The 25,668-nt window shown below is 45.5% G+C and overlaps 1 protein-coding gene across 2 annotated transcripts in view; it reads left to right on the top strand.

Annotated features, from left to right (window-relative positions):
- Positions 1-25,668, top strand: part of LOC130130822 (glucosidase 2 subunit beta-like) — a 230,553-nt gene that overhangs the window by 141,519 nt on the left and 63,366 nt on the right. For both annotated transcript variants that reach the window (XM_056300658.1, XM_056300659.1), the window contains exons 11-12: positions 9,170-9,239; positions 17,266-17,355. In XM_056300658.1, the coding sequence (XP_056156633.1) occupies positions 9,170-9,239; positions 17,266-17,355 (160 nt within the window). The remainder of the gene's footprint in view (positions 1-9,169; positions 9,240-17,265; positions 17,356-25,668) is intronic.

The raw sequence follows: 25,668 nt of genomic DNA, 5'->3' as shown, positions 1-25,668 counted from the left end.
CATGTTAATAATAATTATTTGATTTATTTTTACAAAAATTTTTTGTAAGCCATTTCCCTCCAATTGCTGAGGCTCTCCTGGCGCCCCCTGGCGGCTCCCACTTTGAAGCCCACTGGGCTAGTGCACCTAGGATTCTCCTGCTCCCTCTCTTGGTCCGCTCATGGATCGCTGTCCGTGGTGCTGACGGGTGCTGTCCGTGGTCCTTACTGCAGTCACGCGGTCAGGCCTCGCGCCGCGCTACAGCTGACTGTTAGCTTTTGCTGGCTCTGTCCATTGTGCTACCTCATTTGTTTCTAGAAATGCCAGCACAGACCTTAGTTTTCATCCTGCTGGTTTGGTCTGTGCTGCAGTTTGAGCATCTCAGTGACTAGTCACTCACAGCACAGCCAGCTGATAACTTGGATTTAGGATTTGTGAGCTAAAATGTTCATGCCTTGCTCATAGGCAACAGTAAAATGCTGTAAGAGGTGTGATTTGTCAATTCTGTAATAGTTGGTGTATTTTTAACTTATTTATCCAAATGATAATTTAGCTGTGGCATTGTTTGTATTGATTTAAATTCCCTGTCCCTGAAAACCTATTATGGGTCATAAAAGCACTGGAAGTGTGAGGGGGCCAAAAGCTACCGTTATAAGCACAAGGAAAGCAAGACTTAAAAGATTATTTGGTTCTCTTTTTGGGGGGGGGGGACTTTTTTATGTTGGAGGTGTCATTTTCTTAGTTTTCGCTGTTGTGCATGTCAGTCATGATATCATTTCACTCACGGGCTTCATTGTGGAGATTTTGGACATGGAGGCCACCCCTGGACTCAGCTTAACAATGACGTCTTATGGGGGCATCATCAAAACTGACATGCACAATGGCAAAAACTAAGAAAATAAGACCCAGGTGATAAAAATACAAAATTACCCTTTACGCCTTGCTCATACAAGGATGTTACTATAAGTATGCGGTAGGTGGGAGTCATAACTTGTTGAATTTGAGAGTCCCGCCGTGAGTGAGAGGGTCCTCTGTCACTGAAATGGTGCAAATGCAGTTGCATTCAATTCTTGTGCTGTCCGGGGTGCCGCTTTTGCTGGCGCTGCCGAAGCTGCTTGTTGGCATGACACCGCTTTGAGTAGTGTAAACAAATTAGCCTTGTACATAACCACTGCTGCGGAGGAGGAGGGCTAGCTTTGATGCAATTAAGCTAAGGCCACAAGGATCTCGTTTCTGAAATAGTAAAATGAAACTAACTGCCCTGTAACGACAGAGGCAAAAGACATTTCTTGGTGAAAACACGAGACGGTGCAGTGGGTAGGTCTCCTGCTGGGCAGTACAGCAAACAACATCTCAATTTCATTTTCAGCCGAATATATAACTACATAACTAGGAATCAGGAACACTTTGCCATTTCACTTCATGCGCTTGTGGACATGAAATGAAACGAAATGCCTTTTCCCCATTCCACAAAGACAAAAGTACATCCAAAAATTACAACAACACACTCAAACTAACACATATATCAAAACTAAACAAGAAAAGAAAAAAAATCACTGTCCAAGGGAACAAATGCCAGCCAGGATGACAGTCGGAGCCGCCGGTCTGCAGCAAGATATCTTTTCAAAGACCAATTATCTTTCTGGCAAAATGCTCTCCATCAGCGTTGGGTGGATGGCTTCAAATTGGCTGTTTTAGTATCTTCCCTGAAAAAGGCTGATATGACAGCTAGCTTTAAAAAATAAAAACAATCTTTCACTTCTGTCTCTCGAATAAGAAGGCTTAAACCTGGTTCCTGGTCTATGTAAGGATGACCGGGGTACATTGTCAGCCGATGCATCGTGGCACTCCACAAGTGAATTGATGTGTGAGGCAGACGAGCTGGAGTGGGTAAGAGAAGGTTACAAACCCTGGCAGGGCCGATGTTAATTAAAGGTTCTGTTCAGCATTTTTCAAATTAGCTGGGAAATGTTAAGCAGGAGGGGTTTGCCATTAACGTGGTGCTTGGCGCGACCCCTGACCCCCGGCTGCGGGTGATGTGTCCTTGAGACATAATTGTGCTCACCTGGAGTGCTCATTTCGACACAGCAAGTGAGGAGAGAGTCAAGAGGGGAGCGGCGGGTGAGAGACTGCGCATAGGTTCCCCTTTTTTCGCAACGCCAACAGAATGAGCAGCTACAACCATTACTACTACTACTGCTGCTGCTACATTCTCCTACTTGTTCTGCCGAGCCGTCGAGAGGTTGAAAAGATCTGCCTCTCACCCTCGCCCGCCCTCGTTCGCGTGTGCTGATAGCCACGGGAGGAATTTATTGGATTCCAACCATACAAGCGATGCACCGAATTAGCCCATTTTCACATCTCAAGTGTTGGAATTGTGATTTGAGTGGCTGCCAGGTTTCTGTCTCTTATGTTGTCTGAAATAGATTTTTTCCTCTCCAGCTCCTGAAGCTAACAGCGTTTGGCACCAGACCAAGATGATCCCAGATAAAGATATTTTATGAGATGTTGCAGACGAGAGCTCTCCAGCGTGCAGCCCCGGTTATTTCGAGAGCCCTGTTTTGTCTGCGCATAATTGTCCATCACTCACTTATGCCGTGTGCTTGTATACGTATACGTCATCCCTGTACGGAGTTGCAAGTTAAGCATAAGTCCACCCTTTGTTGTGTTGGTTCTGAATTATAACACTGGTTCATATAGGCAACAGCAACTCTAGTGGGCTTGAGCAAATATTCAAAAATAGGCTAAAACTCGGAAGAAATCTGTCAATATCAGTGTCTCGATCAGCCCCCTATTGCTTTTACATCCGCCTAGTGAACGCTTTCACTTAGCAAATGGCGATCATCACATGCAAAAGCATCGAGAAGGGAGCACATTGATTTGTAAATGAGAGCGACATGCTTCCTGCTATTACAGTATGTTGCAATATGACAGAGTTACCCCGGAAGGGAACCAAGTCATAAGAAGCAGAGGAGATGCAGAAGTAGGTCGGCTCTTGGGCGTTTGTTACATCATACATATTCATAAACAGCGCCCAGTTGCCGAGTGAGCAGGCTCCAAACACGGCTGTTTGTTCTAGTCATTGGGCCCCATTTTCTGTCTAGATGTTAAACTGTCACATGTCTGGTGTTGATACCATCTGCAGTATACACCGGCTATCTCATTTACTATAATAGAACTATCAAAATCAAATATAAACACTTTGATGTGATTGGTAGTGACTGGGTGTACTGATGCTTGCAGTTATGTCCAATAGATAGCATCAGTTCCAAGTGTGACAAAATGCAAAATGAGATTATGCCTCTATTCTAGGCATAGGTATTAGGGCTGTGTATTGGCAAGTATACAACGATACAATTCTTATCACGATGTAAGTGTCACGATACTATGATACTACAGATACTATGTATACGTTGCAATGTTTTGGTCAAAATTTTAGAAAATTGTCATAAAGACTGCACCTCAGAGCCATAGCTAAGTGTGGCCCTGCTGTTACAATACTGCATCTGCCACCTAGTGGTTGGAGGTGTAAACAACACAGTGAGGTAGTGCCACTGCCACGTCTATGTGTGTAATCTTAAGAACCGATTCAGTGTTTTTGAAAATTGATACAATGTCACGAAAGATAATATCGCGTTCCTCAAATGTATCAATATTTTCTTACAGCCCTAATAGGTATTGCGTCACCATTGGAGCGAGAGGAAAAAAAAGATTGGTTGCTGTCTCTTTCTCGCATCTGCACGCTTTTGGTGGTCCACTATACATGGATGCTCCTACACAGCATCTGTGTATGTTGGCTTTGTCACCCAATTTAAAGCTCTCGTCCGTCATTGTGTCTCGTATGCCAAGTGCGGTTATCGCTCTCTAACCATGCGTACACTTCATTGGTATAGCTTCATTTACGAGTCGATTCTTGGCTTGCTTCTCTTTTTCTTCGTGTACTCACAGCAAGGAAAGCTGAAAAATACAGTCTGCATTCAGAACCCAGTTTTTTTTTTTCTGTCTGCTGCTAATGTGCGGACTGAATTAAGGAAAAGAGCCTGTATTCACTCTGCTCCTGCAATTTGAACTCTGCAGACTGATTGGAAACTTAAGGAATCGATCACCCCGGGGGGAATGCCTGGTATAGGGTTCAGAGGCAGACTCCAATGGAGGCTGCCTCTGTGTTGTTTATCGTGTTATTAAGCCCTTTGTTTCGATCTCCCCCGAACTGCTCCCTTGAATTCTTGTTTTTGTACTTTTTGACCTGGATATATTTGGCGTTTTAATGGTGGTGTACATTGTGAATGTACCGTCTCATTTTATTGTGCTGTTGTCTTCACCATGACAAAGGTATAAATTCTGTGTAACGTTCGTTTCCTCTGGTGAGATGGTTAGTGAATTAGAAAAACAAAGTACAGGCCTACAGTTTTAGTTTAACCAAGGAAAAGTTACTTGAACATTTGTTTTTGTTTTTTTTTCTCCCCCGTTTTTCTCCCCAATTGTATCCGGCCAATTAACCCACTCTTCCGGGCCGTCCCCGTCGCTGCTCCACCCCCCTCTGCCGATCCGGGTAGGGCTGCAGACTACCACATGCCTCCTCCGATACATGTGGAGTCGCCAGCCGCTTCTTTTCACCTGACAGTGAGGAGTTTCGCCAGGGGGACGTGGCGCATGGGAGGATCACACTATTCTACCCAGTTCCCCCTCCCCGCTGAACAGGCACCCCGGCTGACCGGAGGAGGCACTAGTGCAGTGAGCAGGACACATACCCACATCCGGCTTCCCACCTGTAGACATGGCCAATTGTGTCTGTAGGGAGACCCCACCAAGACAGAGGTAACACGAGGATTGAACCGCTGACTTTAATATTTAGAATTCAATTTGAGGAAGCCTGCAGCATTATTTGGTACAGTCATAACAGGGTTATAATCTGCATTTTAATATAATGTAATACCTGTATGCCTTTAAAGCCAAGCATTTGATTTTTTTGCTGGAAAGCTACATGGGACAGATATGAAATAACTGTAAAGCATTACTGCCATTTATGACCCAAATCAATAGCAAGGGAACAACTGACATCAAATACAGTAGTATGCCAGACTTTGCAACAATCTTTGTAGTATTTTCCATCAACCTAGTCAGACATATTGAATTAGAAGCAGATGGTGATCAAAGCAAACTGATGTTTTTTTTTTTTTTTTCAGATTTTTCCCCCTTTTCTCCCCAATTGTATCCGGCCAATTACCCCACTCTTCTGAGCCGTCCTGGTCACTGCTTCAACCCCTCTGTCGATCCGGGGAGGGCTGCAGACTACCACATGCCTCTTCTGATACATGTGGAGTTGCCAGCCTCTTCTTTTCACCTGACAGTGAGGAGTTTCACCAGGGGGACGCAGTGCGTGGGAGGATCACGCTATTCCCCCAAGTTCCCCCTCCCCCCTAACCAACCAGAGGAGGTGCTAGTGCAGCGACCAAGACACATACCCACATCCAGCTTCCCACCTGTAGACCCGGCCAATTGTGTCTGTAGGGACGCCCGACCAAACCGGAGGCAACAAGCAAACTGATTTTTGTGTTCATTTAGTCAGATCCGGATCCAGTATAAGCAGCGTTCTCGTGTTCGGGTTAATTTAATTAAATGGCAGCACGGTGGGCTGACCGGATCTACCCTCAGTACATCCCAGTCACGGGTCGCCTGTCCTTCAGTCCCTCTGGACGAAATGAAGAATGGTGGGAAAGTGTGAGAGAATGAACGGAGAGAGCGAGTCAGTCGCAGGGCTGTGAAAACCCTCTTGATATTCCAAAACATGATGCTATTTCTGCCAGCGACTGTTAGTCGCTCAGCCCTAATACAGTCAGACACTTCAACACAATGATTATACACAGGGAGAGGCTGACCTCTCCTCAGCTCACAGCAGCCCATATCCCAGCCTCTGATTCAGCTCTCGGATTTGGATCGAAGAAGAACAGACAGATGTAAACACAAGGGTAGACGCTGCAGCACTGCATTTCATATGAAACACCCACGTGCACGTCTTAACGCCAAGTAAGAAATGCAGTGTGTGAAATCCCATCCTCCCCCTACCCGAGAAAGTCTTCCCTGTGTAGTATGGCGTCGGTAATATTGCCTTTGTTTCGTTTAATAACGCGTCTTTCTCTTAAATGACTTTAACGCGCACCTTTGAATGGGGCGCTCAGGTGGTTATTACCGCCGTCGCCGGTCATGTAGACAGGCCACGACAGAGACCCTTGTTCAGCATTACACGCTGTCAGAAACATTTCTTTACGGCGCTCTTCAACCTACACTTTACCCCCACCTTCTCACCACGCAGCCAGATCAGGGTCTCCGGCTGAGGAGGGAGCGGAAGAAAAGAGAGGGAGAGAAAACGGCGCGCTAGGTAGAACTGGGTGCCGGCTGACCTGAGTGAGACAGACACAACAGCTCAGGCAGAAAATATCGAAGGGAAGGAAAACGTTGAGGAAGGGGGAAAAAAACAAGGAATAGAAATTGGAAGTGAACAGGAGGGGAAAGGAAGGAAAGGAAAAGAAGAAAAAAAAACGGGGTGGGGTGGGGGGAGACCGATGAGGAAGCTTAAAGCATGCTGCCAGCCTGCATTTTAAAGGCCGGGCTCTTAACAGACTACAAAGCAAACTCCCACGTGTGGCTGGCGGTAGACACGCGCTAGTTAAAGGTCCCTACTGCTTGCGTGAGTGTGGGGTTCAAGGGTGGCCCCCGCTGCAGGTCCATTGTTTTCTGTCAGGCCCGACCACGGCGTACATACGCGGCAGCGCTCGCCGGCTTCTCTTCTTCTGAGAGCTGCAGAGAAACTGCCTTGCCTATTGATCCGTTGGCATGTAAACAGAACATCCCCGGTCTTTGGCTTAAGGTATGTATACACGGGGGACGCCAGACAGGAGATGGCACATACAGCACAATCCTAGCCTTCTATTTTTACACCCAGCCTCTGCGCCTTAACAACCCTCTTGGTAGGTTGCAGCGCTGAAAGCAAAAGTACACTTCCTGTAGCGGAAAATAAATAAATAAATAAATAAAAGTAATCCACAAAGAACGTGTTTCACAAAGTGAAATCATTTGCCCTACATTTGCTTCATAAATATCCCTAAATGTAGCGGTGAAAATGGCTTTTCTAAACACTAGGACCGGTAATAGGGTACTAGGCATTTCTTCATATGCATGACTCGAACGGAAACCTGACTGACTGCAGACGGCTTTGCCGGGTGAGCACACTTGGCGACGGGGTTTAATTAACGTGACGACGATGGAAACTAATGTGGCGTGGTCTTGTCGAAAACCAAAGCCATCTTTAGCAGTTACAGTTAATTTGCGCACGGCAAGCTTTTGATGCCTTGCTATCCGTCGACTACATGACTGATAATCCATTCTTCATATTCATTAGCCTCGATCCCTCCTCAACCATGAGCGATAGCCATTTTAGTGTGCGTTGGCCTCTGGGTATTTCAGCCTGACATGCAATAACTGGTGCAGGGTCCATTCAGTGGAGTCCAGCCTTTAAATATACCATGTGCTCTCTGTTCGGAGTACTTCTGCAAGCCTGTCCGCCCTCCACGAGTTAACCCCACCCCCACCCCCACCCCCACCCCACTTGCCAACCCCACTCTCTCCAGACACGCCTGGGCTGCTGCAAGGGGTCAAATGTCATCCACATGGGATTCTGCTTCTCCTTTTGTCATTGCTCAGCCTAAAGATGTGTGTGTGTGTGTGTGTGTGTGTCTGAGATGGGGAGGAGAGAAAATGAGAGAGAGGGGGAAGGTTGATGAGAAAATGTAACTGTGCAATGCGGGTATGACTGTGTGTGCGTGTGTGAGAGAGAGAGAGAGAGAGAGAGTGAGGGAGCAAGAGAGAGAGCTTGGGAGCGAGAGAGAGAGAGATTGTGAAGGAGTTTTTGGGGAATAGGGGGCTGTGTTGCAGGCAGATCTGCCCTTCTCTGCCTCACTAAAGAAGCTGTTACAGTACAGAAAAAAAAATCAGTGCTTGCCTCTTGGACACGGCACTTCTGAGCGAGGTTCAGCAAGAAAATACATGCTGAGGGTTCTATTGCGGGGGTATCTTTACGGGCGACCAGCTGAGACCACATGCGAGGAACATGCTAATTGGTATTCAGGCCGGGGCGCTGACAGCCTCCCACACAGCTCTTGCCACACACACACACACACACACACACACACACACACACACACACACACACTCCTTCCCGTTGCCACGGCGCCTGGCCCCAGCGAGAGTTTCCTCGACGACGGCGCCAAACCTGTGCTCTTCCAGAAACCCCACCAAATCCCCAGGACCACCGCCGCAAGACAATTAAACTGGACTCTTTTCAGCCTCTCTTCACTTCTGCTTTCTGTCGTCTCCTCCTGACTCTCCACTTCTTTATGATCTCTCTTCTCTTTATTCCTGGTGGCTCTCTGTTACTGTGATGGTTTTCGGGGCCCCCCCCCCCCCATCCATCCCTAATCCCAGTGTGAAGGAGACTGTGGCCAACACAGTTTGGTCATGAAATGATGAGAACTGTGGAGTATATACCATGTGAGCTACTGTGTTCGCCTCGGGTACGAAAAGAGATTCACAAACGGGCAAACACCGAGTGTATGGGATGCGCTGTGATTTACGCTGAGGAATCTGGTGTATGAGACGGGGCCTCGGTATGTAAACCTCAGGAAGGACCCTAGCAGAAGAAAGGCGCATCAGTCATCAGAGTTTGCGTCACAAAACATCGCACATTTGAACAATACTGAAACAACCACATGCAGCACGGCTCTCATTTAGCATTTCATCACACTTTTAGTTCTGTCTGGCTGTCATGGTCGTGTTTACTGCGTGAGGTTTGTAGATTTACACTTTCCATGGGAGCGTGACAGAGAAAAAACAAACACACCTCCGTTGTGGTCACCTCTCCCCAATCCCTTTTCACTCCTTTTCTTTCTATCTCGCTCACGTCTGTCCCAGTTAACACAGTTGTCAGTGTGAAGCGATTAATTAAGCCCATGAGCCTTTCAGCCGCCATCACACCTGGAAACAGCGTTTGTGTGTTTGTATGCAGCTTTGCTCTTCTCCCAGTCCTAGTAGATACAACAAAGCATAGATCAGGAGCCCGCCGTTTGGCGAATCACACCTGTGCAGGAGCCACAGCTCTGCATTGCTAATTTGTCTGACCTTTTATTTTGTCTAGCTGCAGAAAGGGCGGCTGCCGATCTGAAGAAAGTGGAGGAGGCTTTTGAGACAGTCAACATGGAAATAAGGTGAGAGAAATTAGAAGTATAGAGAGGGGTGAAGGTTATCTACCACCGTTGTAGTATTTGCTGCTGTTTCCTTATTTGTAGTTTATGCACCGCCCCGGACCAAGCATTTGCCTCTCACCTCTATCCGGAAACTAGCATGCATGCATGGAAGCACGGCGTATCAGCAGGCCTTAAAATAGACCCCGCTATTCTGCCCCAGAGTCGTGAGAAGAGCTGCACAGTAATGAGTTTGCACTATGTGACACCCAAGGGGAATTCTAATGAAGAAAAAAACAAAAAACAAATGCTACTGGATGCCTGCTCTGTACTAGTTGGTGGGCCTATTCAAATGTAACTTTAAGCAGCACACTGCCATCCTGAGCATGAATAATCCAAAGTTTCAAGTGTCATGTTCTCATAGGTGGGGGACAAAATAGCTGCAAACACAAACACACTAATTATTTTGTGCCGATGGGCTAAAAGGAACATCCTGTAATAAAGTAAAAGTTAGTCGCACACCTAAATATCCATGGAAAGATGCTGTCACTGTCAAAGAGTTCCATGACTGTTTAATATGAACAAAGATTTCAGTAATCATGTGGCTAGCTTGAGGTTTGGTTTCTTTTACTAACACACTACAGTGACTACTCCCTCATTCAGTACGCAGTCACACATGCTCATCCGGTCAAACTGGGGAAAAGGGGATTCAGGGAAGATTCCTATTACAGGCATTTGCCCTTTTTCAGATATTTGCACAAGAGCTCAGAGCTAGGCAGCAGTAGCTACAGTGCTGTAGCCTCTAGGCCTGGAAACTGTTCATCACAGTAAGGAGAGAGCAAACGCAACCACAGAGATGGCAGTTACCTAAAGGTCAAGCTTTTTCCCCCTCCTTAAACAAAAGCCAGCAGTAGTGCAGGGAAATTGAGCTGGCATGACTCTAGTTGCTCTATTCTTTTATTTGCCACCTTGCGCCAATTGCTCCAAGTCATATTACTCATGTGCCTTATTATCTCTGCCAGGCGGTAGCCTGGAGGGGATTATGTGTTTGGTCGCGCATGCGTGTGTGTGTGTGTGTGTGTGTGTGTGTGTGTGTGTGTGTGTGTGTGTGTGTGTGTGTGTGTGTGTGTGTGTGTGTCCGCAGCTAATCTCGTATACTACTGGACTATCAGCCTCATATGTTTTGTGCCCAGGTATGACTGTATGATCAAGAACCTCTCTTGCGGTGATTCAAAACTTGCTAATGCTGCTCCCTCTCTCCATTCACTCTCTCTCTCTCTCTCTCTCTCTCTCTCTCTCTCTCTCTCTCTCTCTCTCTCTCTCTCTCTCTCTCTCTCTCTCTCTCTTTTTCTGGAACATGAGCAAAGGCAGTGCTACTAGACTATGACCAAATGGTCACATAGAAAATCTTTTCTTTCTGGAAATTGCAAGTTCATATTAGACTTGATCGCATTCATGCGAGCGTCTGCTAGGTCTACGCATCCACAGACTGACAGGCATATTGTTTTTAATCATTTAAATTTCAGTTAATTTTAATTAATTAAATTATTAATTTTATTAATTTTTATTTTATTAATCTGCAGAGATGATTGTCAAAAACATAAAAGATCCATAGCCAATGCTTCTTTTTGGGAGCGTAATCATATTTATATAAAGAACGACACCTTTCTGACAGAAAGTGCATGCAACTCAAAGTGCTTAAGAAAATTAAGTTGAAAACAGCTGCATTATCCACCTTTGTAATCAAAAGTGGAAATTTGACATCAGCTTGAAAAATTGACAAAAATAGCACGTCACTTGCCTTCTCCTTTCGGGTCTCTCCACTGTGTTTTGTTTTGTAGCGATGACGGATATTATATTATTTCAAAACATCCACTCTCTGTCTTCAAATGTGACAAAATGCTGTAGAATTGCCATAAAACTCAGATTAAGTAATTCTTAGCTGCACAAGATTTATGTTTCGTAGTCATTTCGGTTAGGATTTTGCAGCACTTTCAAAATAAGAGGAGAATAAGCATGAGCTTGTCAGGCTAAAACAAAGGGAGCAGGCCCCAAATTAGGCGGCCCTGATCTAGGTCTTTTTTCATTCTAAGAATAAAAATTTTAGCAGGGTAATACCTAGGTATAAGTTTATAAGAGACCTCTCTCACTTTATTTATTAGAAGAGCCAATCCATCCTGGATAGTTTGGAGGTTTCTTTGTTGCTCCAGGTATACACACAGCTCTGGAGATTTTTTTCTCTCCAAATATCAATTACATCAAATCTGTCCATGGCTGCTCTCAGTTTTGAGTTGGAAGAAGTAGGTTGGTGTGGAGGCCATCTACCAAGAGCATCATCTAAAAGTAATTAAACCCCCCCCCCCATTACAATATTATCATCTGGGTATTTATCTCGCCAATATTGAAGTGTATCTTAAAGCATGTCAAGTAGAATATCATTATCTATAGAGGAATTATATTCTTATATATTGATTGTAATAATCATATTTTCGTCAAAAGAAATGCAGAAACAAAAGTCCCTAAAAGAGCTGCATCTGCATATAGGATATTTCCTGTAAGTAGGTCTTTAAAATGGCTGCTCCAGCAGAACTAGACGATCTGTGTGCAAGCCACAAATCATTACCTCACTGTGATCTCCAAAAATGTGTGTCCTCCTTTGTTGAATGGCATTCTTGGAAGAAAAAAAACAGAAGCTAGTTTTGTAGGTCTTAGCATACAGAAGTAAGGCTTTTTGTTTTACATTGTCTCTTAGCCCCCCTGGTATTGATAGACAAAAAAGACAGAGACATAAAGAAAAGAAGAAGAAAAAAACGGGGAAAGGTACAATAACACCAAGTGTCAACTAGAGTAAACTACAACTCACTTGGGCTAAGTTGCACTAAAACTGAAACTATTGATTACATCAGCACAACTCAAGTATCTATTGCAAAGAGTTCAACATCTATAACCCAGGATATTTATCTAAATGTTCATTAAGTGGATGCTCCATGGTTAGCCATTGCTAGGCCTGAAGTTCAACTTTATTGTCAAGTGTGTTAGAATACAATTAAATTCTTGTGCTCTGGCTCTCTGCCTTAACAGAAGGGACACAAGGACAAAGCACACAAGGACACACCATCCCCCAGCAAAAAAATAAAAATAACACTACAGACCTACATAGACTATGTACACAATGAATTTATACATTATATAGTAAAGTCAGTTTTATTTGTCTAGCCCAATATCACAAATTACAAATTTGTAACAGCAATACAACATCCTGTCCTTAGACCCTCGCATCAGATAAGGAACAACTCCCTAAAAAAAAACTTAACAGGGAGAAAAAATAGGAAGAAACCTCAGGTAGAGCAACAGAGGAGGGATCTCTCTTCCAAGATGGACCACGTGCAATGGATGTTGTGTTTACTCAATTTACACAATACAACACTGAAAGAGGATAACAGAATTATAATGAAAGGAAAGAAGGAATAGCATCCGTAACCATGGCAAACTCCTTTGGAGTAACAGGAATGGCAAAAGTGTCAAGGAATTCAGAATAGCTCAATAGCTGTCCATTATCATGGCTGAGTTATCACTGAACATCTTTGTACAGCCCTGGGGACAACAGAGTTACACTAACACCAATAGAAATACACCCACACACATTTACATGTCATTTTTTGCGTTGGGGTTTCCTCATGATACTACAATATTTCACCAGCGCACTGTAAACCAAACTACAATTAAAAATGTCCTATATACACAACAAACAGTATATGATAACACAACAATCTAACATGGGTGTGTCAACTCTTCAGCAACCTGACTGCCTGGGAAAGAAACTATTACTGAGATGGGTGGTGTGTGATTTGATGCTCTGGTAACTGTTTTTTTTTTTTTTTTTTTTTTTTTAATGGAGGGAGTGAGAACAGAGCATGAGTGGGGTGGTTGGTGTCCTTAATGATGTTTTGGACTTTCCTTTAGCAGCAAGTGGTCTAAATATTATGAAGTTGTGGGAGTTCCATGCCAGTGATTTTTGCTGCTGTGTTTACAGTCCTTTGAAGCAGTCTGCAGTCCTGAGCAGTCAGGTTGCCAAACCACACTGTGATACAGCCTGTCAAGTCACTCTCCATGGCACTGCCATAAAAAGTCACAAGAGCTTTGGTACTCATTCCAAAACACCTGAGACGCCTCAGAAAGCACAGTCTCTGCTGTGCCTTCTTGAAGATACGATTGGTGTTGAGAGACCATGTGAAGGTCCTGTGATGTGTAAACCGAGAAATCTAAAACTGTCCACAATGTCCAACAGATGATCTAATGATGGAAATAGGAATGTGATTTCCTCTGATCTTTCTAAAGTCAACAATTGATTTCTTTTGTCCTATTGACATTTAGAGAGAGGTTGTTATCATGGCACCATATGGTTAAATCTTCCACTTCCCTCTGAGAGGCCCTCTCGTCACTGTCGCTTATTAATCCAATCACTGGTGTCATCTGCAAATGTAATGATGCTGCTGTTTTCATATTTGGCAACACAGTCGTGTGTTAACAGACTGTACAGTAGGGGACTGAGACGGCAGCCCTGAGGCATGCCGGTCATAAGAACTAATGTAGATGAGTGTGTTTTACTTATTCTCACAGTCTGGAGCCTGCCTGTTAGGAAATCAAATAGCCAATTACAGATAGAATTGCCCAGACCAAGACCTCTGAGTTTCAACATCAGTTTGGATGGTTGAAGAGTTTCAAGATTCGAGATCCTTAATTGTTACGTCTCATTAAACAAGTACGAGAGAGTAAAATTATTGTGTTTCGGCTCCTCAACACTGCAGCAACAACAGCAATAACATAACAACAAAACAAAACAAAAAAGCAGTAATAACAATAAATAGTGTGCAGTGTATGTAAGGTGCTGTGTGTATGTAGGCTCTGTCTTAATAAATGTGCATGTGTGTATGGTTGTTTGCATATTTGTGTGTGTTTGTGTAAAATGTACCAAAATGAAGTTGGAGTGCAGAAATGAGTCAGATATTTCAAAAGTCATTGAACAGTTTCAAAATTCAGCTCCGAACATGAGAGGAATATTAATCCGAGCCTATCATTTAAAACAGTAGAGAAGTCGTAGGCTATATATTCAAGGTTATATTAGACAGGCTGTTAATTGAAGCTTCTTTTACCATCAGTTCCAGAAATCGCCCCCCTGAGACCAGACCTTTTTCCTTCCTTTCTTGTTCTCTCCACCAGCGACCACAGTTTATTCCTGGCATCTTTCGTTCCCGGCGGCAAACTTTCGAAGATCTTTATGTTGTTCTGTGTAAGCATGGCAGATGTTCGGCCCTGTCTCCTCACCTTATCCCTGTGAGAGCGGGAGATGAATTACATGATGATGCATCGGGTTTGCTTGTCATCCTGTGGAACAAGCCCATGTGCAGTGTCCACCATATTTGGAAGATACTCTGCGATATCTGGAGACACCTGGCCAAACAGGTCGATGAGGACCTTTTTTCCCCCGTTTTCACTAGACTTCTCTGGATTCCTGCAACCTGCAAATTCCATCACTGTTTGAAACAGTCCATCTCCAAGCATTTCTGATGAAGCATTTTGTTTTCTTTCTCCAGCCCACTGACTTTGCTATGCATTAACTTCGTCTTCATTGATATCCTCTACTTGCATGTTCATGAATTCCAATGAGGCTGTGAGTTATTTTATCGATTGTGTGTTGCTTTTCACAGCATGTTCTACAGACTGCAGTTTTTGAAGAGATTCATTGTTTCATTCTTCAACCTTTTCAATGGCTTCTAGCAGTATGGAGTTAGAGACAGGTGGACAATCAGCAGGTCTATGTTTCTTGGCAGGCTGTGGCTTGAAAGTAACAGGGCTTTCTTTGCCACAGCATTAAAATCAATCTCCAATGATTTCCCTGCATATCCGTGTAAGGCTAATTTCACATTGTTATTTGAATCCACTTACTTAACTCGTTTTCTTTAGCCTGTGTGGTTTGTTGGTTACTTTTCCGCCGCCTCTCTCTAACAATTCTACACACTAGCTTCAGTTAGCAAACAGTTTGTGAGAGGCTAATCAGTGTTGTAATTGATGTAAAAGAGAGCCTTAAAGCTATGAGCAACTGTCAGTTCTTGATGGCAACGTCTAGTAATGGGGTATTAAGATAAAATAAGAGATGTACATATTTAACCCCTGTGGGGAAATTTACCCTCTCCATTTAACCCATCCCAACACACACACTGGAAGCAATAGGCAGCAGTGTAGCTAGGACTCAGCAGCCGCCGTGCAGCGCCCGGGGACCAACTCCAGTTCTTCTTGCCATGCCATGGTCAGGGGCACAGACAGGAGCATTAACCTAATATGCATGTCTTTCTGTCTTCTTTTTTTTGAACTGATGCATGTCTTTTTTAACCAGTTCTAGACATACTTGAGTTGTGCTTGAGAAGTTTCTTCAGAGCTGATAACACATTGCATCTCCTACAGCACCATCTTGGCTCCCCCCAAGCCCACAATTTGTGCAACCAGGAAAGTTTTTTTTTTTTGACCCTGAGTTCACACCCATGCTCTTTACCCACCTTATCATCCTAGAGAGAGATCCACCCTCCCCTACCAATTGTTAACCCTATTAGCAATTCTGCATTATAAATATGGAAATGAGGGCCTTGCAACAGTTAGAGATAGGGCTCAGTTCCCTTATTTGCGATTAGTGAGGGAAAAGCTGCTCTGGGCAGCTCTGATAATTGGCGACATTGCATACCAATGGGCCCCAAAGGGGCACCTCATCAACAAACCATCCAACGAGGCAGTCAGTCACTCAAAGTAGTGCAGAAAAGAAGTTATGTTGTCAGCAGAACTAACGGTCGTCCAGAGGTTATTAAAAGCCTTAGATAAAAAAACTTTATCCTAACAAAATAAAAAGATAAAATTGCTTCTCAGTCACCGACAAATGGCAAATATCCATAAGCCTTGACAAGAAATGCTCCGCAGTACTCCTCAGCATGTGTGTGAATTTAGAGAGAAATTTCCCTTCCCCTTCTCAATGCTTTGTTGCTTGCATAGGGCCCATTTCACAATTTTTAAGTTTTGTTTGAACTAATCTTTCAGTTAATGAGAGAGGTTTCGAAAATGGTTGCGTGGTTTCACTCATTATGAGTATGACATGTAATTTGGTATCTTTGATTCTGTTGATAATGTTACCAGGTAGAAGTACTCTGAATATATACATTGTTTCCAAAACACAAGTCCAAAACACAAGTCAATAACTGCAAATGAATGGGGTCATAAATTGTTATGGGAGGCCTAACTGACTTGTTTTCATCATTGAAGTATATTAATTAGATTTGTTTGTCTTTCTCTTATTGCAGTGTCAACTTTCCCAAATACAAGGAAAGTTAATTTTCTTTTAGAGTTCAAAGAGGTTTTACATGAAACCGTTACTACGGCTTTTTTCTGTGATTTCTCTCCTTTTTGGAGTTCCTGCATTGAAATGCAGATAATGGGGCGTCCGGATAGCGTGGCGGGCTATTCCGTTGCCTACCAACACGAGGATCGCCAGTTTGAATCCCCATGTTACCTCCGGCTTGGTCGAGTGTCCCTACAAACACAATTGGCGGTGTCTGAGGGTGGGAAGCCGGATGTGGGTATGTGTCCTGGTCGCTGCACTAGTGCCTCCTCTGGTTGGTTGGGGCGCCTGTTTGGGGGGGGGGACTGGGGGGAATAGCGTGATCCTCCCATGCGCTACGTCCCCCTGGCGAAACTCCTCACTGTCAGGTGAAAAGAAGCAGCTGGCAACTCCACATGTATCAGAGGAGGCATGTGGTAGTCTGCAGCCCTCTACGGAGATCAGCAGAGGGGGTGGAGCAACGACTGGGATGGCTGGAAAGAGTGGGGTAATTGGCCAAGTACAAGTGGGGGGAAAAATGGTGAAAAATGTAAAAAAAAAATGCAGATAATGCACTTAATGTTGTCTGTAACTTTGGCTGTTTACTATAACAAGTCTGTGGTAACTGAAGTTCTACAGGCAGATGAGTCCACAGTGTCCTCACAATCCTTTTGTTGTGTTTTATCACAGTGACCTAACAAAGAAACTCACCATAGACTACGGAGCCGATCGAGAGTACCTGTTTATGAACAATCAGTGTTACCAGCTGAAAGTGTACGAGTAAGTACTGTTGTAGAATTTACTTACTTAATACTTGTCTTTTTGTTGAACTTGGTGATGCTGGTAATTGTTTTAATGAGCTTGGTGGGGTGTCCAGGTAGCGTAGCAGTCTATTCTGATGCCTACCAACATGAGGATAGCCTGTTCGAATCCCCACGTTACCTCCGGCATGGTCGGGCGTCCCTACAGACACAATTGCCTGTTTCCGCGGGTGGGAAGCCGGATGTAGGTATGTGTCCTGGTTGCTGCTCTAGCGCCTCCTCTGGTCGGTCGGGGTACCTGTTCAGGGGGGAGGGGAAACTGAGGGGAATAGTGTGATCCTCCCACGCGCTACGTCCCCCTGGCGAAACTCCTCACTGTCAGGTGAAAAGATGCAGCTGGCAACTCCACATGTATTGGAGGAGGCATGTGGTAGTCTGCAGCCCTTCCCGGATCGTTAGAGGGGGTGGAGCAGCGACTGGGATGGCTTGGAAAAGTGGGATAATTGGCCAGATACAACTGGGGATAAAAAGGGGGGAAACTCAAAAAATAAAAGAGCTTGGTGCCATATTTGCTTGCTAGCCACAAAAACTTTGCTCTTCAGACTTACCACTACTCGACTTACTCTTTGGTATTTTGCTGCTATAATGAAGACATAAAACGCTATGAGCCATATAATTTTCACTGGAAAGTTTGACCAGATAGTAACCATTAAAATAAAGAAATACAACAGCATCCATAATTTGAAAATTCATCAATTAGCTATTGTCTTAAATATGCTAGTGATAAAAAAAACAAAAAACGAAGCACTGAAACAGATATTGGTTTGCATGTGAATCTCCAGGATTTTAGCTTTTAAACTCATGTGCCACATTTTTTACGCCACTAATTTCAAAACTATGCCCAAAATGTAGGATTTAGTATTATTGTACATTTTGATTTTTTTAGACAGCAGGCCTTCAAGTCACTGAAACTTCCAATAATTATGTTTACTCTCATGGATGTACAACATTGTGAAACAACCGACAGTAATTTCCTCAGTACACCATATAGTACCTGCATACCAAAGGGAGCCGTGAAACCTCTACGACTTCAAAAAAAGCACTGCCTATCATAAAATCAATATGGTGACCGGGGGGGTGCCATAAAGACCACGATCCATCTCATTTTGAGAAATGCCACGGAAAAAATGAATTCAATCTGTTGCAAATGTGAACCACCTCAGTAGATCCAGCCATTTAAATTTGATAATTTGTAAGCTCCAAGTCGCCCTGGAGAAGCAATGCAGCTAAATCAACTAAATTTAATCAACAGAACAAGCCTCTTTCACTGCCTCTCCCTGCTTCCCCGTGGCCCCTGCCGGGGTAGAATCTGTTCTTTACAGAGTTACTTGCCAGCTGGAGCTTTCCAAGCCTGTGGGTGGTTGCAATTTTGAAAGAAAATTGTCTGAGATCTGCACGGCAAATACATTTTACAAGCATCCCTGGAATCTGTAGTTTTCACATACCCCTACATGTAAGATAATTCCCTCACTTATTTGACCTTAAGGCTATATTTGGGTGGAAAAAAAGCAGAATACAGGGAAAATAACTTCTTTTAAGTGAAAGGACAAGCCTAAGTTCATAATCTTTATTTTATGATTAAACTAGTCATGTTTGTCTGTGTGCATATATATATATATATATATATATATATATATATATATATATATATATATATATATACACATCCAGCCACACAGAGTATTACTGATCGTGCAAGCTGCACTATCCTCCTCTTGCATTTTCTCAGCTTTCCTACTTGTCTCAATCTCACATTAGCATCAGGCCCATGAATCCTTCCTTGACTTCCAGTCCTTCCAAGGCCCACATTATCAGTATCACACACACACACACAATATTTTTTCATCCGCCAAGACGCAGAGGAGCACAATACCCACCAATGTCATCCCAGTTCAGGGTCCTGTGACCTACCAGCACCCTCTTCGCAATGTACCATCTCTCATCTTTCCCTTTCCTTTATCATGGCCCGTACGCCTTGAACCGTGATCCTGAAAAGACGTGACATTGACAGACAGATAAACCATCGGCTCTCTATTGCGCTCCCTCTCTTTGCCCTGGAGTAGTGAGCGAACAGAGCTCCGGCTCTGCTCCGATAATGGAAGAGAATTCCACACTCTTCTTTCTCTCGCTCTCTCTCTCTCTCTCTCTCTCTCTCTCTCTCTCTCTCTCTCTCTCTCTCTCTCTCTCTCTCTCCAGCTTCTTGATCATCAGCTGAAACCATCTAACATCCACCCTCCCTTGGTGTTTCGATCTCTCACTTTTGATTAAATTGCTGCCTCATTTTTTTTCCTCTTTTTTCCCCTCCTTCATTCTTGAGCTGCAGCCAATATCGGTGAAAAGCGCCCGGAGCTGTAAAAGTGAGCTGTGGGAGCTGAAACAGTGCCTGTCTTTAATATAACTAATAGCTGCGCATTATTTAAATGAATGGAATTCATTTGGTTCTCGTGTGTGGCGTGGCGAGAGCAGGAAGCCGGATGCCGTTGCTCGAGGATCATTTGGAGACAATGATATGAGCGGAGTGGCTCCGTGTATTAGATAGCTCTAATGGAGCAAGGAAATGGAGGGAGCTGATTGCTTTTCGACAGGCACACCAACTTTAGATTTGCTTCTGTTTACTCTCCTATACTGTGCACCAAAGCCTATAATGTTAAAATTGTGTTGAGGCCGCAGGCTTCATTTCTGTCAGGGAGCGTCAGCTGAGAGTTCTGCTCTCCTCTCGTGAAGCGGGTTATGTTGAGCCCTCTTATTTCCTCTGCCTTGCCTCATGTTGGTATGAATCACTTCTGTAACATGGGACTTGAAAAGCCCCGCTTTGTCCAGGGAAACATGTTATTACTTAGATGTCAGAGGGGGGCAGAGATTATTTGCTGCACACGGCGCAGTGCTGCGCTCCACATCACCATTGCGTCGGTTTCTCAAACTTTTGTTGGGGTGCCCTTTGCTATCACGTGTCAAAAATTAAAACGTCAGGGAAGCAGAAATAGGCTTCAACACCACCTTGCACAGCGTCGAGGGAACAACGCCCCGTAATAAGTTCTCGGAGGTGGAGTCCCTATCTTACAGCAGAGTAATATTCCTCCTGTGGGTTCGTCGACGCTCCTCAAAGCAACTTAAAAATCGAAGGCCTCTGATTTATGCAAGACTGTCAGGTCAGATTGATTCAGCTTCCACTCCCGTGTCATTAGAAAGTACGGCGCTGCAGTGAGTCATGCCAGCCGCCGCGGTTCCGCTTTGACGGGAAAGAGCGGAGGATAACGCAGTGCAAGTGGCACTTCCGACTGTTTATAGAACATCACATGGCCTTAACTGAGTAGTGGGTTCTTTCTGAGAAGAAAGAGATACGTGCCTCCACGATCTGAGCCCAGAGGGAGCCTTTCAGATGGAGTCAAAACCGTTGCAAGGTGGTGCATCTGAAATGCTGGATGTGCCTGCTGACTGTGTACAGCTGTTGCACAAATCCCAGACTCGACAAGACCATCTGGACTCATAGATGGTAAGCTATATGACGTCTTTTGTCGACCGCCTACCTTTGAGTTTTTCTTTGCATAGCACCGCTCGTAATTGTCAAAAAATATGAATGCATTTAATTATATTTAAATACCGTATATTTCAATGGGCCTTCCCTCTCCTTGTGGGTAGCGTTCATAAAGGGAAACAATCACGATTTTCAGCATTATCTATATATACACATTTTGTCGGGATAACTCTCCATTACCAGCCATTATACTGATTAGTATTCTGTGTATCTGTGAAACTACGTCAGAATAGTGCAGAAAGGGGGGCGTCCAGGTGGCGTGGTGGTCTATTCCATTGCCTACCCACACAGGGATCACCAGTTCGAATCCCCCGTGTTATCTCCAGCTTGGTCGGGCATCCCTACAGACACAATTGGCCGTGTCTGCGGATGGGAAGCCGGATGTGGATATGTGTCCTGGTCGCTGCACTAGCGCTTCCTCTGGTCAGTCGGGGCGTCTGTTTGGGGAGGAGGTGGAACTGGGGTGAATAGCGTGATCCTCCCACATGCTACGTCCCCCTGGCGAAACCCCTCACTGTCAGGCCAAAAGAAGCGGCTGGCGACTCCACATGTGGTAGTCTGCGGTGCCCCCCCCCCCGGACTGTCAGAGGGGGAGGAGCAGCGACCGGGATGGCTTGGAAGAGTGGGGTAATTGGCCAAGTACAATTGGGGAGAAAAAGGGAGAAAAAAAAACAGTGATCGTTTCTCTTTAAAAGTAAAGAAAAAAACCCACAAAGGTGTCAGATCTTATTTCCGATTCTTACAGTACACAAACATAAATCTGAAAGCCTATGCAGTCTTTAAAAATTGATGCTGAAGCCAGAAAACAAAACAAAACAACCAAAAAAGAAACCGCTCGCCAATGACAGACGAGGGCTTGTGCACATTATTAGGACCTTGTTTGTACTGGGAAACCGAGAGGCAAAGGGCCCAGATAATCATAATTGCAACGTTGTTAAACGACAAGCAATTGTGCTACTTATGCAGGTCCATGCCTCAGAGTGTGAGCTCTTCGTCACACTCAGTGGCTTTCAAATTATGATGGATGTGGCAGGGACACTGTTGTTAAATTAATGCATGAAATTCAGCATTGCTCTTAATGAGCTGCTTAGGCAATTAATTGACTCGAAAAGGTCACGATTGGTCAATTGTCAATAACGGAGGAGGCAGGGAGGATTGTGCTCACCTGCTTTCGGACACCAGCATTGTGTGGTGATGCTATGAGTAATTCAGCACCGTTAAACGGGCCTTTATGATCGCTAATCAGGGCGATCTAATGCGAGTTTGTCCTCAAAGCTCTCATTTTCAGTCTGCTGAAGTGACCGACTGAATTGCTCGGTTGAACATCTTCTCATAAAATATCCCTTTGATTAAAGACATAGTTCCCCATATACCAACTGGAGAGTGAGAAAAACCCATTTTCAGCGTTTGCCAAATTACTTTTACGAGCCCTGATCTTCAAAAACCTCTTTAAAAACTTCCACGGCTGGGAAGAATAGGTTTAATGGGTTCATTTTAAACTACGGACTGGTCTCCCCGCCTTCAGCCCAAAGTACATTTGGACAGGCTCCAGCCCCAGTCACTCTTTAAGGGGGTTAACAGGTAAAGAAAATGGACTGTAATTCGATTGTTTCACCTGTCAGTGTTGATAAAAGAGAGGAAGATGCTCGGAGATGGGAGCCAACAAGCGCCGACTCTGGAGTATGCTCCCTAATATGCTCATATCAACCCACAGCAAACTCGGGTGGTAGTTAAATATTAAAATCGAGTACTGTGGAGGATGAAAAAAAGGAGACGAGACCACTTCTCCTTTTGACCACACAGCCGTGGGGTCATTTATTTCCTCCAACAAACTTCAAGCAAACAGTTTTCAATCATCAAAACCACAGCCTCATGTCTACCCACAATCCCCCCTGCTAACCCCTGAACCCACTGTCTTAAAGGGACCGCCTGTTCCACATGGTAAATATCTAGCCCGCAAGTTGGTCACTACATCAATGTGGCGGGGGACGAATAACGGGGCCACACCAGCTCCTCTTGAAGGGTGTTGGGGCAGGGGGGTGTCCACGCCAAGGGGGCTGGGCCAGTCCTGTCCAAGTCCAGGTGAGCCGGCTTGAGGCAGTCAACCAAAACCCACTCCAGCTTACCGCCCACATCCACCACAAAATTCTTAGCCCCTGCCGCCAGGGCACGGAAAGGGCCGTTGTAGGGAGGCCACAGGGGGGTATGGTGGGCGTCGTGCTGGATGAAGACATACCTGGCTGACTGCAGGTCCTTGGGGATGTAAGACTGAGGGAGGCCATGCTGCGAAGTTGGGACTGGAGTCAAAATGTCAGCGCCATCCTGGAACACAGCCCATTGGCAGACAGCAGACCAGGGTGCCGCGACGTCCGGAAGAAATTCCCCAGGGACCCACAGTGGCTGGCCGTAAACAAGCATGGCCGACGAGGACTGGAGGTCTTCCTTAGGGGCGGTCCACAGGCCAATGACCCATGGGAGCCGGTCGACCCATTTGCTGTCTGTGAAGCTGGCCCGAAGAGCGGCCTTCATCGAACGATGAAACCGCTCACATAAACCATTGCCCTGTGGGTTGTACACCGTTGTGCGGTGAAGCTTCGCCCCTAGGCTTTCAGCGACTGCAGTCCACAGCTCTGATGTGAACTGCGGGCCCCCCGTCAGAAGTGAGGTCAGATGGCATGCCAAACCGGGCTAGCCAGGACCTAGATGAATGCCCGGTGTAAAAGCCCAAGATATAGCCCCTGGCCAGACTATACCAGGGGTAAAGTGGGCTTCCCTGTTTTATACCCCGGGTATATTATGGGCTAGTCCAGTTTATACCCTGGGGTATTATTTAGGGTAGGCTAGGCCAGATTATATTCCCCACACTCAGACCCGGGGTTAAGGTGGGCTAGCCTGTTTTATACCCTGGGTATATTCTGGGCTAGTCGAGTTTATACCCCGGGTATTATTTAGGCTAGGCTATTTCATACCCTTCTAAACCAGATTATACCGCCCACACTCAGATACACAAAATAATCAAGGATACAGTATTCAATTTTGATTTTATTTCACACACCGATGACACAACCTTATAAACTATGATACAACAGCTAGTGCCAACCATCTGGAACTGTGATGAATCTTGAATAGAATGGAGGCTATAAATAAAATAAAATAAAAAGGAAGAAAGTCCTGGGTTCGAGCCCCGGGGTAGTCCAACCTTGGGCGTCGTCCCGGGTCATCCTGTGTGGAGTTTGCATGTTCTCCCCATGTCTGTGTGGGTTTCCTCCGGGGGCTATGGTTTCCTCCCACAGTCCAAAGACATGTAGGTCAGGTGAATCGGCCATACTATATTGGCCCTAGGTATGAATGTGTGTGTGTGTGTGTGTTGGCCCTGTGTGATAGTCTGGCGGCCTGTCCAGGGTGTCTCCCGCCTGCCGCCCAGTGACTGCTGGGATAGGCTCCAGCATCCCCCGCGACCCTGAGAGCATGATAAGCGGTTCAGGAAAATGGATGGATGGAATAAAAACGCTATATTAGTGAATCATACTAATCAAAGATTAGTATGACCAGAGCCCTTTGTTCTCTCTCTTATGCTCTTGCCATTGTTACCTGTGCTTGGACCAGGTACATGCAGTTTCAATACTCTGCTGTGAAACTTCTTGCAACTTGAAAGTCTGTGACCGTTTGTTGTACACTTGATGAAGAGCCCATGCTGGCTGAGCCACTTGAAAAGCTGCCGGAGGTTGACCAGGTGCTCCGCCGCAGACGTACTAGCCACGAGAATGTCATCCAGGTAAACAAACAGGAATAGCATATCCTGCAGCACAGAGTCCATGAGCCGCTGAAAAGTCTGCGCGGTCCCCTTGAGTCCAAACGGCATCCTCAGGAACTTGAACAGGCCGAACATCGTGATTACTGCCATCTTCGGCACATCCTGCGGGCAGACCGGCACCTGGTGGTATCTGCGCACAAGGTCCAACTTGGAGAAGATGACCGCCCCCGCCAAGTGCACGGAGCAATCCTGGATGTGCAGGATGTGGTAGTGGTCTGGTGTCATTGAGGCAGGGGTAGTCACCACATGGGCGCCAGCTGCCGTTAGCCTTCATGACCATATGCAGGGGGGAGGCCCATGGACTGTCGGAGCAGCGAACGATGCCGAGATGCTCCATGTTGGTAAACTGCTCCTTGGCGATGGCGAGCTTGGCTGGATCAAGATGCCGTTCATGGGCGTAGACTGGGGGGCCCGTGGTGGTGATGTAGTGTTCCACTCCATGCTTGATGACTGCTGATGAGAAGATGGGCATTGTGAGGTCCGGAAACTCAGCAAACAGACGCTGAAATTCATCCCCGGTGGCAAACATATTGGACAACCTGCCTCCCCCAGTGTACATGGGTAGGAGCAGAAGGAGACGGCGTCAATCAAGCGGCAGTTTTTAACGTCCACCAACAGTCCATAAGCGCGTAGAAAATCCACGCCCAGGAGGGGAATGGACACCTTCGCCATCACAAAGTCCCAGCCGAACCGCCGACCTCCAAAAACCACCTCCATCTACCTCGTGCCATAGGTGTGGACAGGGATGCCGTTGGCAGCATCCATGGGGGGGGGGCGCTGAATCCACTCCTGTCGCAGGCAGGATGCTCCGCTGCACGCCCAAATCAACTAGCAACCGCCGGCCGGAGATGATGTCCTGAATAAACAGCAGCCTGCCTTCCTGGCCAACGCTCAGGACTGCTACTGAGCACCGGCCCTGGCTT

The sequence above is a fragment of the Lampris incognitus genome, chromosome 20, assembly GCF_029633865.1.
Source record: "Lampris incognitus isolate fLamInc1 chromosome 20, fLamInc1.hap2, whole genome shotgun sequence".
NCBI classification, from domain to species: Eukaryota; Metazoa; Chordata; class Actinopteri; order Lampriformes; family Lampridae; genus Lampris; species Lampris incognitus.
Note: the sequence above shows the minus strand (reverse complement) of the source record. Positions and strands in the feature narration are given on the sequence as shown.